At 41.0% G+C, this 15750-nt stretch overlaps 3 protein-coding genes and 1 long non-coding RNA gene across 5 annotated transcripts in view; 2 read left to right on the forward strand and 2 right to left on the reverse strand.

Moving 5' to 3' along the window:
* The window catches only part of LOC309510979 (uncharacterized protein), a 120182-nt gene that overhangs the window by 32328 nt on the left and 72104 nt on the right, over positions 1-15750 (forward strand). The window lies entirely within an intron of this gene.
* LOC309511319 (zinc finger protein 862-like) overlaps positions 1-15750 on the reverse strand; it is a 210061-nt gene that overhangs the window by 25290 nt on the left and 169021 nt on the right. The gene's annotated exons all lie outside the window — the stretch shown is intronic.
* Positions 1283-12437, reverse strand: LOC309477008 (uncharacterized protein; the record flags this gene model as incomplete). The annotated part of the gene is made up of 10 exons (XM_082140167.1): positions 12185-12437; positions 7538-7733; positions 7398-7452; positions 6782-6917; positions 5793-5890; positions 5633-5702; positions 5419-5479; positions 5085-5178; positions 1420-1538; positions 1283-1312 (listed from the first exon to the last, which is right to left on the reverse strand). Exons 5-10 carry the CDS (start codon positions 5839-5841, stop codon positions 1283-1285), a joined length of 423 nt encoding a protein of 140 aa, XP_081996293.1. The 5' UTR covers positions 5842-5890; positions 6782-6917; positions 7398-7452; positions 7538-7733; positions 12185-12437.
* On the forward strand, positions 8778-10970 carry LOC309513104. Its single transcript, XR_014211304.1, has 3 exons — positions 8778-9032; positions 10044-10078; positions 10380-10970. It is a non-coding gene; the product is annotated as an uncharacterized lncRNA (long non-coding RNA).

Here is a 15750-nt window from a genome sequence, read left to right on the forward strand (position 1 = left end):
CCTTCATTTGTATCAGCCATGCTTAAATTCGTTTTTAATCTGTTATAGTTTTGATAATGTGTATGGCCTTAATCTTAAAATAATATTCTTAGTCTTAACATGATCATGTTTCACGTTGTGGTCCTGGGGGTGGCCACTTTCATCAGAAGAAGTGAGCTAGCTTCTAAGCGAATTCTGAACGGACCGCCACGGCAGACCTCTTGCGTGATCACGAAGGTAGGTTAATGGCTGAATCTGAATTTATAAGCAAAATCACGGGAATCAATAGCCTAATACAGCCCAGTTGTGCTAAAATAAATATCATGAGACGTCCATCATCAGATGAATGATATGGAAAAGTTAAGTTAGAGCCGCTAAAGCCAGTGCTACTACCCATGCGAACATGAACACTAAGCTTTTCCCTCCAAAAATATAGCTTAAAACTTACCTCCAAATGCAAAACTGACATTAACAAAATGCAATAATGCAATAACAGCTGAAAAAGTACTTGGGTGTGTGTTTTATTTTATATTTACCGTTCAATAATGCAATCGCTGCTGTCTGTCCCATAGAAGAACATGACAGCCAGCGTACGTTTTGGAACTATTGGGGCTTACATGAACCACGTGACAGCCATAGCGGCGACATCAAAGAGTGTCGCAACTCTCTCTCTCTATGGCTCTGGTTTAAACAAGAAAAATCACTCATGATTGGTTGGCAGATCTGTTACTATTGGTCACCCTCGCTCATTATAAATTCAAAAAATTATAATATTCATATAAATAATAATATATAAATTATTTTTTTATATTCATAAATTCCAATTTTTTAAATATTTATATAAATTATGATATATAAATTATTTTTTTATATTCATAATATGCTATTCTGTGGTATATTCATGTCATTGTTAGACTATGGACTACACTATTATTACCATCAAGCACATGCATTTATAAAGGAAAGGAAAATTTGCCAGGGACATGCTGTTTATTCAAAGAAAGAGCTTTATTAGCACAAACACAAAACAATATACACCTATGTACAAAGCATAGATCATCTGCACACACAACAAATTGGAAGCTCAGTGTCTGTTTTCATCTTCGGAGCTGTAGGTGACTAGCGGCGTTCTCTCTGAATTCGATCCACTTTGAAAACGTCTGTGGTGCGTTGCCCTGTATTTAGGAGTCGCCTCTAATCTCGACTGCAGCGTAGCACAGAGCTCTGTGAGCTCCTGGCTGGTGGTTGAACTTCATCGGACATCAGATCTATGGTGGCGCACTTCCAAATGCCCACGTCATCCTCACCTAGCACACCGTCTCGCTTCTAGCAGCTGTAAAAACAACCAATACAGACAATCAGTACTGTGATGCACTGTGTATGGACACAAAACATCTATTAATGCACGTGAAAAATAGTCACATTGACTAAAAATCTTACCCTCTTTCTTCTCGCTCGACTCCGAGCTGAACTCTTCACAGCTTCGGCCTGCAATGCCAGATCTGGTTGTTTGTACCTGAAGCTCCTGCGTACTGTCTCGTAGTACGTCTTACAGGCAGCTGGAAAACAATTAAATGAGAGTGATATGAATAAAAACAACGCAAGTCACAGTAAAATGAAACAAGGAGAAAATAGTAAAAGTTACTTACAATGTCGTCATGATCAGCGTCATGAAAATCTGGACTTGCAGACATAGCTCTGAGTAAATGTGAGGTTACGCCCTCGTTATGAGGCGAGGTTACTCTATGGAAACAAAATGTATGATTAAGATCGTAAACTATAACGGATCTATTTTCTTATACAAGAGAATGAAAGCATATTCTTTGAATCTTACCTTTAAAATGTTTGTACGTTTTTTTGAAAGTAAAAAAATAAAAGAATGTAAGATTCTTTTTTTTTTTTTTTTTTTACCTTGATCCAGTTCGTCCATCCATCCATCCATCTTCTTCCGCTTATCCGGGGCCGGGTCGCGGGGGCAGCAGTCTAAGCAGGGATGCCCAGACTTCCCTCTCCCTAGACACTTCCTCCAGCTCTTCCGGGGGGACCCCGAGGCGTTCCCAGGCCAGCCGGGAGACATAGTCCCTCCAGCGTGTCCTAGGTCTTCCCCGGGGTCTCTTCCCGGTGGGACATGCCCGGAACACCTTCCCGGGAAGGCGTCCAGGAGGCATCCGGAAAAGATGCCCGAGCCACCTCAGCTGGCCCCTCTCGATGTGGAGGAGCAGCGGCTCTACTCTGAGCTCCTCCCGAGTGACTGAGCTTCTCACCCTATCTCTAAGGGATCGCCCAGCCACCCTGCGGAGAAAGCTCATTTCGGCCGCCTGTATCCGGGATCTTGTCCTTTCGGTCATAACCCACAGCTCATGACCATAGGTGAGAGTAGGAACGTAGATTGACCGGTAAATCGAGAGCTTCGCCTTACGGCTCAGCTCCTTCTTCACCACGACAGACCGGTACAGCGACCGCATTACTGCAGAAGCTGCACCGATCCGTCTGTCAATCTCCCGTTCCATCCTTCCCTCACTCGTGAACAAGACCCCAAGATACTTGAACTCCTCCACTTGAGGCAGGAACTCTCCACCAACCTGAAGCGGGCAAACCACCCTTTTCCGACTGAGAACCATGGCCTCGGATTTGGAGGTGCTGATTCTCATCCCAGCCGCTTCACACTCGGCTGCAAACCGTCCCAGTGCATGCTGAAGGTCCTGGTCTGATGGGGCCAACACGACAACATCATCCGCAAAGAGCAGAGATGAAATTGTGTGGTCCCCAAACCTGACCCCCTCCGGCCCCTGGCTGCGCCTAGAAATTCTGTCCATAAAAGTTATGAACAGAACCGGCGACAAAGGGCAGCCCTGCCGGAGTCCAACATGCACCGGGAACAAGTCTGACTTATTGCCGGCAATGCGAACCAAGCTCCTGCTCCGGTCGTACAGGGACCGGGTAGCCCTTAGCAAAGGGCCCCGAACCCCATACTCCCAGAGCACCCTCCACAAGATGCCGCGAGGGACACAGTCGAATGCCTTCTCCAAATCCACAAAGCACATGTGGATTGGTTGGGCAAACTCCCATGAACCCTCCAGCACCCTGTAGAGGGTATAGAGCTGGTCCAGTGTTCCACGACCAGGACGAAAACCACACTGTTCCTCCTGAATCCGAGGTTCTACTATCGGCCGGATTCTCCTCTCCAGTACCCTGGAATAGACTTTCCCGGGGAGGCTGAGAAGTGTGATCCCCCTATAGTTGGAGCACACCCTCCGGTCCCCCTTCTTAAAAAGAGGGACCACCACCCCGGTCTGCCAGTCCAAAGGCACTGTCCCCGACCGCCACGCGATGCTGCAGAGGCGTGTCAGCCAAGACAGCCCCACAACATCCAGAGACTTGAGGTACTCAGGGCGGATCTCATCCACCCCCGGTGCCTTGCCACCGAGGAGTTTCTTGACTACCTCGGTGACTTCAGCTTGGGTGATGGACGAGTCCGCCTCCAAGTCCTCAGCCTCTGCTTCCTCAATGGAAGACGTGACGGTGGGATTGAGGAGATCCTCGAAGTATTCCTTCCACCGTCCGGTGATATCCCCAGTCGAGGTCAACAGCTGCCCACCTCCACTGTAAACAGCATTGGTAGGGCACTGCTTCCCCCTCCTGAGGCGCCGGACGGTTTGCCAGAATCTCTTCGAGGCCGACCGATAGTCCTTCTCCATGGCCTCACCGAACTCCTCCCAGGCCCGAGTTTTTGCCTCCCCAACCACCCGGGCTGCAGTCCGCTTGGCCCGTCGGTACCCATCAGCTGCCTCAGGAGTCCCACAAGCCAGCCAGGACCGATAGGACTCCTTCTTCAGCTTGACGGCATCCCTTACTTCCGGTGTCCACCACCGGGTTCGGGGATTGCCGCCTCGACAGGCACCGGAGACCTTACGGCCACAGCTCCGAGTGGCCGCGTTGGCAATGGAGGTGGAGAACATGGTCCACTCGGACTCAATATCTCCAGACTCCCTCGGGATCTGGTCGAAGCTCTGTCGGAGGTGGGAGTTGAAGATCTCTCTGACAGGGGATTCGGCCAAACGTTCCCAACAGACCCTCACAGTACGTTTGGGTCTGCCGAGTCTGTCCAGCTTCTTCCCCCGCCATCGGATCCAACTCACCACCAGGTGGTGATCAGTTGACAGCTCCGCCCCTCTCTTCACCCGAGTGTCCAAGACATACGGCCGGAGGTCAGATGAAACAACCACAAAGTCGATCATTGACTTCCGGCCTAGGGTGTCCTGGTGCCATGTGCACTGATGGACACCCTTATGCTTGAACATGGTGTTTGTTATGGACAAGCTGTAACTAGCACAGAAGTCCAATAACAGAACACCACTCGGGTTCAGATCAGGGGGGCCGTTCCTCCCAATCACGCCCCTCCAGGTGTCACTGTCGCTGCCCACGTGGGCGTTGAAGTCCCCCAGTAGAACGACGGAGTCCCCAGTCGGAGCACTTTCCAGCACCCCTCCCAGAGACTCCAAGAAGGCCGGGTACTCTGCACTGCCGTTTGGCCCGTAGGCACAAACAACAGTGAGAGACCTATCCCCGACCCGAAGGCGCAGGGAAGCGACCCTCTCGTTCACCGGGGTGAACTCCAACACATGGCGGCTGAGCTGGGGGGCTATAAGCAAACCCACACCAGCCCGCCGCCTCTCACCATGGGCAACTCCAGAGTGGTGAAGAGTCCATCCTCTCTCGAGGAGTGTGGTTCCAGAGCCCAAGCTGTGCGTAGAGGTGATCCCAACTATCTCTAGTCGGAATCTCTGAACCTCACGCACAATCTCAGGCTCCTTCCCCGCCAGAGAGGTGACGTTCCATGTCCCTAGAGCTAGATTCCGCGTCCAGGGATCGGGTTGTCTAGGCCCCCGCCTTCGACTGCCGCCCGATCCACTTTGCACCGGCCCCTTACGGTCCCTCCTGCAGGTGGTGGGTCCACGGGAGGGTGGCCCCACGTCGCTCCTTCGGGCTGAGCCCGGCCGGACCCCATGGGGGGAGGCCCGACCACCAGGCGCTCGCATACGAGCCCCAACCCCGGGCCTGGCTCCAGGGTGGGGCCCCGGCTGCGCCATACCGGGCGACGTCACGGTCCTCAATTTTGTTGGCATCATAAGAGTTTTTGGGATCCAGTTCGTAGCGCCCACAATTTGTCTCAGAGTTGTGAAGATGGCATACTGCTTCCTGTAAATTACAGGATTATTTACAATTATTAAACAAATAATAGCCATCAGCCATCGTTATGAGGCGAGGTTACTCTGTGGAAACAAAATGTATGATTAAGATCGGTATCTATAACGGATCTATTTTCTTATACAAGAGAATGAAAGCATATTCTTTGAATCTTACCTTTAAAATGTTTGTAAGCTTTTATGAAAGTAAAACAATAAAAGAATGTAAGATTCTTTTATTTTATTTTTTTACCTTGATCCAGTTCGTAGCGCCCACAATTTGTCTCAGAGTTGTGAAGATGGCATACTGCTTCCTGTAAATTACAGGATTATTTACAATTATTAAACAAATAATAGCCATCAATCCCATGACCTCTTGCTTTATGATGAAATCATGAAAAACAGAATATTCTTACATTTCACAAGGCCTGACAAAATACAAAAGTGACGATGAGATGAATACTTACTGGGTGTCAACATCTGGTTGTTTGTACCTGAAGCCCCTGCGTACTGTCTCGTAGTACGTCTTACAGACAGCTGGAAAACAATTAAATGAGAGTGATATGAATAAAAACAACGCAAGTCACAGTAAAATGAAACAAGAAGAAAATAGTCAAAGTTACTTACACACAATGTTGTCATGATCAGCGTCATGAAAATCTGGACTTGCAGACATAGCTCTGAGTAAATGTGAGGTTACGCCCTCGTTATGAGGCGAGGTTACTCTATGGAAACAAAATGTATGATTAAGATCGTAAACTATAACGGATCTATTTTCTTATTCAAGAGAATGAAAGTGTAACGGAAAATAAATTGATTATGAATTGTGCCAAAATTGTTTGTTAATGTTGTAAAACAATTCTAAAATATTAATTGAATACAATGTATTAAGTGCATCTAAAAGAAAGGACTATGGGGACACCTACAGGTGATTAGGGTAAACTATAAATGAGGCCGGCCATTTTCTCCTCAGTTTTATGCAAGCTGTTGAGGAGAATGGTAGGTGGAAAATCTCTCTCCGGTCAAACAGAAATTAAATGTTGTCAGAGATGATTTTGTTTATCTTTAAGGTCAAAACAACAATTTTAAAAGCGTTTTATTTCATATTTGAGTAATAAGAGACATAGAATTGATGGATAATTAACTTTATACCGAAAACTCATTGTCGAGCACATTAAGAGTGCATGGTATTCATTGTGTTTCTATATCTGTATTTTCTTGTTGTTTATTTTTACACTTATATTTATTTTTGACAGTTATGTGACCGGATGAGCTGTAATTCGCGTCTATTTGGTGTCATTTCATATGTCCTCAGGTATGATGCAATGTTTGTATGATATTACATTTTCTGTGTTCAGAAAAAAGACTGAGCTCTTAATGATCAAAACAAATAGTTTATTGCTTGTTAAACTGGTGAAAAGAGTTTTTATGCAAGCTGTTGAGGAGAATGTTATGTGACCGGATGAGCTGTAATTCGCGTCTGTTTGGTGTCATTTCATATGTCCTCAGTAAACATGCGATGATTGAACTCAGCATACGTCTTCGTGTGGTCCTTTCTGGAAGGGTCGAAAGCAGGAACTAGAGGGGGTTACAAAAGCATATTCTTTGAATCTTACCTTTAAAATGTTTGTAAGTTTTTATGAAAGTAAAAAAATAAAAGAATGTAAGATTGAAATCTGCGCTGAAATCTGGCTGCACATTTCTCCGGGTCAGAGAAGGCTTCCACAAGACATTCAAAGTTTGACTTAGAGTCTGAAACACATGAGTCAGCCAGTAAGTACGGTCATGTTGCCTATACTAAATTAATAATGTAATACTGGAGTCATTACTACGCTTAATTAAGAGTGAGAACCTACTCATCTTGAATGGACAATAAAAGCTAATGTTTTAGTTTCATCTTTCCATAGAACGTTTGAAAAGTAACTGACACTACTGGAACTTCAAACGGGCAGAGGGACGACCAGACTCTGACCATAGAACGCTGCCCGTCTGAAGTTCCAGTAGTGTCAGTTACTTTTCAAACGTTCTATGGAAAGATGAAACTAAAACATTCGCTTTTTTTGTCCATTCAAGATGAGTAGGTTCTCACTCTTAATTAAGCGGCTTAAATAACTCTGACCAGCACTGTATATATTTAAAATAGATTATTCACAAGCAGTAAAAAACTACTTGTCTTGAATGGAGTGTGACTTTGTGCAGAGCAATGTTTTGTGCAGGGGGAAAAGTACTTACCAGGAGTGGACATTTCACTGCCGTCCTAGCTCCACTTGGCTAGACATGGCACAATCTTTATTAGATAAAACACATGAATAAGCCTGTGACTTATGTTGTACACAACACAATATTATGTTTAAGTTGTCATCAGTACTCACCAGTATTGTGCAACATGCTGGTGTCCTCAATGGGCTGCAGCTTCCTTCGTACATTATTGAAGGGGGATTATCTTGACGCTTATACAGAGGTAATGTAAAATAAAATATATAAAGTTAAAGAATTTAATTTTTAAACTGCAATTATAAATGAAGAGAAAACGATTACCCCTGATATTCTCATCCGAATCCAATAATACTGCAAAATAAAAATAAAATCAATCATTTGTATCAACCGATTTTATATTTCAAATGTATAAAATATCTGAAAATGAGAATACCATTTCTAACAGAACCCTCCGATTTTATTTTTTTATTTTTTTGTGTGCTTCCTCATAACGTTAAGTTAACGTTAGATCTAATCACCTCATCGTCCTTCTCCTCTGCCTGGTAACGTTGTTACGTTAGGTGTCACATTCACGACGCTCATTTATAAATTAGACAATTCCCAGATAGCAATTACATTTGGCACGGATCCGTTTTAAGCCCCTTGCCTCCGTTTCTATCTTAGAGACGTTTTCTGATTGTGAACCAGATCCGTGCCAGACAGAGGTTTCAGCTTAAACAATCTAACTGCCATCAGTTCAGTATTTATATCATTTTACAGATCTGGCACAGATCACTTTTCCCATAGGTAACCGAAAGACATTAGCTGTGTCTGACACTGATTTGGTCCAGATCTGCAATATGAATCTGAGCCGATACTGTTTTCACATAGGCTACACTGGTGTGGCCCGAATCTGTGATACATATCTGAGCCGACTGCATTTAAAAAAGGGCTAAAAACTGCTCTGGCCCATATCTGCAAAACGGATTTGAGCCAACACTGTTTTGACAGAGACTACCTGATGTGGACCACATCCGAAATACTTTTCTCAAACTGTGTGAAGAACTCCGTGGAATAAACATTTTCAAAACAACATGGTTACCTGTCTGCATATTTATTTTTCTATCTTAGAGCATGAGATAAATGCATTGTCATTAAGCTGAACAATATTATCAGTGTTTAAAAACTATACAGCAACAGGTCCGTTACAGCACACACTGTAAAAAAAAAAGTGTAATTTTACAAGTAATTGTCTGTATTTTTTTCTCCAGATTTTTACCGTTTTGTCATTATACAGCAAATATTTGCAAATAAAAGGCATTTGCCGTTGCTGCACATTCAGGGCTTTGTGTGTGTGAGTGCGCACGCGCGCGCGCGCGAGATGACGCAGATTCAAATTCGCCGCCATTACTTTTCCGCTGTTTACTCCCGCCCACAACGGTTAACGTTAGCTGATCAGGATCGAGTTTGGGCAAGCGGGAGATTTGAATTCAGTCTACTCTCGTGAAGTAGACTGTGAGATCAACAGTGGTTCAAAGCAATCGTGTTCGTCAAGAGCAGCCGTGAGCAGGAGCTGTTGTCTGTCAGTCCGTTTGGATTCTTTGGAAATAACACCCTTTTCTGTGAGCCTTGTTCGTCAGCGGACATCATGCCAACCGATCACCGGCTGAGGTAAGAGTCTCATATACTAAGTTACATGTGAACGATATTTTATATTACATTTGTGTTACGTTTACAGTTTTCAAGCTAACGTTAGCATTCTTAAATTATGTTCTGTCATAACAGGCGAGAGCTGGAGGGCAAAACACTGAAAATGTAGCATGCGTCTTTACATTTTCCATCTGTTTTAAGAAAGATCAGTTGAACCCACACCTCAAAAGACCTAAAACAAGCTTTCGTAGACTTGTTATACATATCAAAGTCCGTTTAATTGTGAATAAAATCTTCGTTAATACGCGATAGTATCTGTCAGTAAATCAATCTCTTAAATGGCGGGACATTTTGAATCACTGTCTGGAAGCTGAAAATTCTTCTCTTAAAAAATATCCTCGGTTTTAACTAACCAATTTTTATTACCATTTTTAATAACCACAGTTATACTACAAAAACAAATAGGCCTACCATGTTTTTTTTCTTGTTTTTTTTCTTTGTGGTTAAACCACAGTTAATTTTCGTAAGGGCTAAACATGGCTAACGTTATCTCAAGACTGTTAAGAAAACGAATTCAGTAAATACTGTACTTGATACAGGAAAGCACATGAGACTAGAATATGAACACAACATGATAAATTGCATATTCTGGCTGCATCTGCTTGCCAACACGTAGCTATAGAATGCATATATGTGCATATATTAGGCTTATAAAATAAAAGTTGATAGAATGTTTGTGTTCTGATGAAGAAATGAACGTATCTACATTTTGGATGGCCTGGGGTCATCATAGTAGCCTTTTTCATAGGATACTTTTGATCATTGGTTATGAAAATTGCATTGATCCAGATGAACAGACAGTTAACTTACACCCCTAAGGTTAGGTGTCTCAGCTCAAAACTTCACTGTTAGCCTTTCCTGCTCAGCTTCCAGATCATAGTCAGTTTAGGTTTTGCATTGTCTCAGTGGAACATATTCTTACATGTGTAAATGTAATACTGAGTTTTTTTTTTTTTTTTTTTGTGATTTCAGGTCAAGTGGAAAGCAGAATTATCATGGCAAACAAGGTATGGGAAGAAGTAATTTAAAATATTGTAATGGCCGAGTCTTCTGATTCCATATGATTTCACTAAAAGTGGCAGAAAATGTAATTTGTTTTATACTATATTTTCCCATATGAATATTCATTTGATCCTTGTGAGGCCACTGCACAAGGTTTGGTTTTACTACAGTAAGACCACGATTGTGTTAGATTCCACCCATCTATTTAATTTTTTTGTTGTTGTTGGTAGCGTAACTAGGCTTTTTCATTTAGAAACATGACTTTTCCTATCACTTAATGACACATATCTCTACCTTTCATTCCAGCTAAAGGATCTGACGGTTGCTGCTTGCATCTCAGCCTACCTGATGGAAAATTCTTGCTGGATGAATGACCTTCAACTCAACCTTGCCAAGACAGAACTGCTTATGGTTTCAGCCAAACCATCCTTGCTGTGTGATCCTGCTGATTTGCCTTATACAACATCAGAAAGATCCGGCCCTTCCTATCGGAGCCACACAACTCCTTGTCTAAGCTCTTGTTCTATCCAGACTGGACTATTGCAGCTCTTCCAGCATCAGTCAAACCTCTGCAACTGATCCAGATGCTGCAGCAAGACCTAAACTCACTGCTTCAGATCTATGTGTCTCCAGAAGCTTGTGTTCTGCAAGTGAACGGCGCCTTGTGGTGCCATCATCCCAAAGAGACACACAATCACTTTCACTGACCTTTCCCTGGACTGTTCCCTGCTGGTGGGATGACCTGCCCAACTCAACACATTTTCAAGAAACTGCTAAAGATCCATCTTTTCATAAACACTTGACCCAATAATACTAAATCTTTGTTTTAATAAAAAAATAAAAACTTGTGCACTGTGCTACACTAACTGGGACTTGTCACTGCACTTGTTGCTTCTATTGTTCTCTTAATTTTCACTTTGGATAAAATGTAATTGTAAATGTTTAAAACAAGTTATATTAGAGTATAAAGGTATACAGCAATTGCCTTTTAATGTGGATATTTTTACATGTTCTAAATTCTATACTAAGCTTGTATTTCCTATCATTCACGTATCTTGATGTTCAGTGTTTGTTTAATGAATACTGTAAGTGTGCAGGTATTCCGTACTTGTATGTTTAGTTAATTTAACAGAAATTCACTGTACATTTGCTATTATTAAGTACTTAATTAGAGATTGCAGGTCTAGTTTCACAACTTTGACCAAAAATTAAAACTGTAAATATACAAACTTTATATTTGAATGTATGTACTTATTGCATTTTTATACATAACTTCATAGTTATTTTACACAGAAAAACTATATAAGATAATTACTGTAGATAGACAGAGCATTATTATAAAATAACTTTATGTATGCCTAGGTAGCATAGGTTAATATGATACCCTAACTGACAAAAATGCCGAAAATAAGGCAAAAGGACAATCCAGTGCGATTTAAGTGGAATCGTAACACATCCGGCACAGCTCCGGTAGGCGGAATCGTTTCACGCACCCGTTACGCATCTGTAACGGGATGTTTAGGCGGTGCTGGATCGGCGCTGGCACATATCCGCAACAACCCCTAAAAACAGACCAGAAACGGCTTCGGCCCGATGTGCGTTTGGACTCAGGAACGAGTCCGTGAGGCGGATGCGTGCCAGACCTATCGTATTGCGGTTGCGGCCCTGTTCCGTTACAGCGTCCAGTGGCTATCTGGGTTCACCTTTAAACCCACCTTGCATCATCTGTGAACCCCGTAGCAAGCTGCTATATGGACAAGCTAACTTAGTTAGCAAAGAGCTAAGTTAGCCAGTCAGACTCAGAACTCTATGCCATGCTGCTATCGGTTTACGTGCAGTTTAGTATCCCAAATTGACATATTCTCTCGTGTACAGCTAAAATAACATGGAAACTGAACATGAACCATGAGCAGCAAGCTAACTTAAAAAAAAAAAAAAAAGCGCCAAAAGCTAACGCCATGATTGCCGTGAAAACTGCTGACACCATTGCCCATTCGCGGCTGCTGTAACCATAAAAGATTTAAAAGCTGAAGTTTAAGACAATAACGCTAAACTACCTAAGACTATACGTACACAATGGACATTGAATTCATTAGGTTGACCGAACTTACATTCAATTTAGAGGAAACGATGAGTTCACCACGGTTCACCAGCAATGCAGTCTCTGTACCGTCATTTAGGAATGTTTGAACCAACAGAAGACCCGACAGTCTGACTGAGGCCGGAAGTGGGCGCAACAAGGCATTGCGCTAGTTATATTTCTTTGTTCTGGAACGTTTCAAAGTTTAAAACAAAGTTAATAAAAACAAAAGTAAACGATTTAATTGAAAATATATATATCTAAAATATTGTAAAATATAAGAATTAGGCTATCTTTGGTCCTATTAACAAAATATAATATACTAGGCCTACTATTAACAGATTACTGATCAGATTACAGATTACTATTACTGTTTTAACAGTTAAAATTACTTTATCCATTTTTGTTGAGTCAAATGAACCATATATATTAAGCAAAACTAAAATATATATATATAAAATGAAAACAAAGTGCGAACATTTGATTTAATTCAAAATATTTTTTAATACTCAACCATTTTACAACTAACCATTTTTTTCATAGATCATACACAACATAATTATATGATAGACTGAAAAAACAAAAACGATTGATTAAAATAAATACAGAAAATACAGGAATATATAATTGTTTGTGTTTTGTTAGCTTAAGTTTCAGTGTGGATTGTTTGTGTAACCTTTAGACATTAATGAAGATAATTTAATATTTTGTCTAAATCATGCAGAAAACCATCTATCTTTGGATAAAAGCGTCTGACAAATGGATAAATGTAAAATAATATATTTTGCCACTGTACACTGTAAGTGCAAATGTTCCTTCATGAACAACAACCTTTTAAAGTGGATTTTAATGTGGTTATTCAATTTGTCCCATTTTGTCTGTTTAATAATACTGCTATCACAAAAAGGGCAGTGAAAATTTCTGCAACATGTTGTGCATTGCTCCAAAAGTGGTAGCGCTGAACCTTTCTGAATTATGTGGTTCTGTGTTCTCCTATGGTCTATACTCTACACTATTATTACCATCAAGGACATGAATGAATATTGTATTGTATTGTATTTTTTTTAGAATTAAGTTAATACCTTTTAGTCACCTGGGATAAAACTCCCCCTGCTACCCTCATTTGCATTTGTAAAGCTCACAGCAGTCTCATTTACATGTTAAAGCATTAGAGGGAGGGGGGTCACGGGGCAAGCAAGTCCCACGTCAATTTCCGACAGTTTGCAGTCGTAAACCTGAACTTCCACGACAATCTACAGCGCCGGTAACTGTCGAAAATCCCACTTTTCATGCAGTGATATAGACTCACTCAGACATCAAGAATCAGCGTATGAATCACAACAATGGTGACAATGAAAAAAAATCTGAATTACTATAAAGTCACAAAAAGGCTTTGTTGGTTGTCACCATTGTTGAGATTCATATGTTGATTCTTGATGTCTCTATACTACACAAAAAAATGAACCAGCTCAAAACTTTTTCTGTACAATTTATATATATATATATTTTTTTCAGATTGTTATAATACTGATGCCACAATATTTCAAGGGTTATGTGAAAAATTATGACATTAATTATATACTTTGTATAAAGCTAAAATACACCTACATATTATGTAATCTAAGCTAATATTCAGAGATTTGACTGACACATCAGTGAATCAGATCATCTTATGACTTTAACATTATCAATGAATGACCAAGATCATCTGATATTTTCTCCTGCATTTATTGCTCTAACAAACGTGTATCAAATACACAGTTAAAGCAGCCAGAGAAAAACACAGGTTAATAACTCAAGGGTCATGAGCCCAACTAAAGCAGACACTGATCTCAATCATGGTGACATCAAATTTATTTTAAAGTTTTTTACACTTTATTTTACTTTAATTTTAAGGTTTTTGTTTGGCAGCCGCAGCTGCCAGTCATTTGACCCTTTTTTAAAGATTTTTTAATGTCACAATACCTAAAATAACAGCTGAATTTTTATTTTACAGATATTATTTGTAATTTTACAGTGTTTTGAGTACAATTTAAAATGAAAGAAAATGATAGTCAAAAAATCAGTTATTTTCTGTAAAATTAGGATTTTTTTTTACAGTGTACTCAAAAGACCAAGATTCCTTGCGAATAGAACATGCGCAGAACACAAATCAATGTTCCTTTTGATGGGGATATGCCAATACGCGTTTACATGACCAAATATTCGGGTTAGAAAAGGGGTACCCCAGGGATCATATCCGGGTTTTTAAAAAACGGGATATGAGCATATCCGGGTTTTTGCCGGTGTTTACATGGCCGTGCGCGACCGGGTTATTGCTAATATCCCGGTTTTGAACGGGTTATTGGCTGCATGTAAACGTAGTCACTGAGGATCATCACGAAAGGTGGCTCAGCAGATGATCCTTTACAGACTGGGGTAATGCTGGAAATCATAGAGGTGATGACGGGGTTGTCAGGTGTTGCGAAGGCTTGTGTTTATCTACTTGGCCTAATATATGCAATCAATCTGAGTTACCCCAAAGAGCTCAGATACTCATTTGAATTTTTTCAGAAGATTCTACTGGAACTAGACAGTGGCAAACTTTCTCCAAAGGTTTACTCTCTGAAGAACAGGCTTCTTTGTTGAAACAATAGATATTGATGATGGTGTTCTGACCATTACGACTCAAAATATGTTCACAAGACCTGTTTAGCCAAACGCATCTGGTTTTAGTTCAGTGTTAGTTTGCAAAGGTTTGATTGTAGTCTTGTTTTATTCTCAGGTTGTTTGTTGCATGTTCCAAAAGTGAATGTTGGAAAAATCTGAATATTTAGAGAAGTGTTGTAAAGAGTGAAACATCAAGAAACTTTTGTGAAACTTTTGTGAAGATTGCAATCTCTCTTACAAAAAAAGAAAATACTTTTTTGGTTTTGTGGGAATAAGTTTTATTCTTAAGAGGTTTGTTGCATGTTCCAAAAGTAAATATTGGAAAAATGTAAATCTTTTAAGAAGTGTTGCAAAGGGGGAAAAAGTGACCTGTGCAAAAAAACACTCAAAATACTCTGTTGATTTTGATCTTACATACTTGGGTTATACATCATTCAAAAATGTCTTCTTTTATTTGTGTACACTCATAATAAAAACAAAATGTTGTATTTTTCGTAAAATAAAGAAAATAAACATGATGCGCGTTCTGCCGTCTCTCTCAATGTGAAACTCATTCTGAAACGCGACAGATAATGACCTGTAACTCAGCTAATGTTTGTCACAGACTTGAAACGCATGTCTATTCATGGGTTTCATCAGGTCCCTTTCCACAGGTGTATAAAATCAAGCACCTAGATTATGAATGCAGACTGCATTGTGCTTGATTAATACACCTGTGGAAAGGGACCTGATGAAACCCATGAATACAACGCTTGGAGTCTCTATTTTTAAAGTATGTAAATTATATAAAAAACAAATATTCTCTGGTTAAGTAATCCGTATGAAAGCAGCGGCATGTACAGTTTCTCAAAGCGGTCCTAATTAATTCTAATGTGACCACGCCCACGCGCGCATGAGCGATTGACATGCTAATGATCCACATGACGAACGCAGAGCTGTAAACGCCCT

The sequence above is a fragment of the Leuciscus leuciscus genome (assembly GCF_965113295.1).
Source record: "Leuciscus leuciscus genome assembly, chromosome: 1".
NCBI lineage: Eukaryota > Metazoa > Chordata > Actinopteri > Cypriniformes > Leuciscidae > Leuciscus > Leuciscus leuciscus.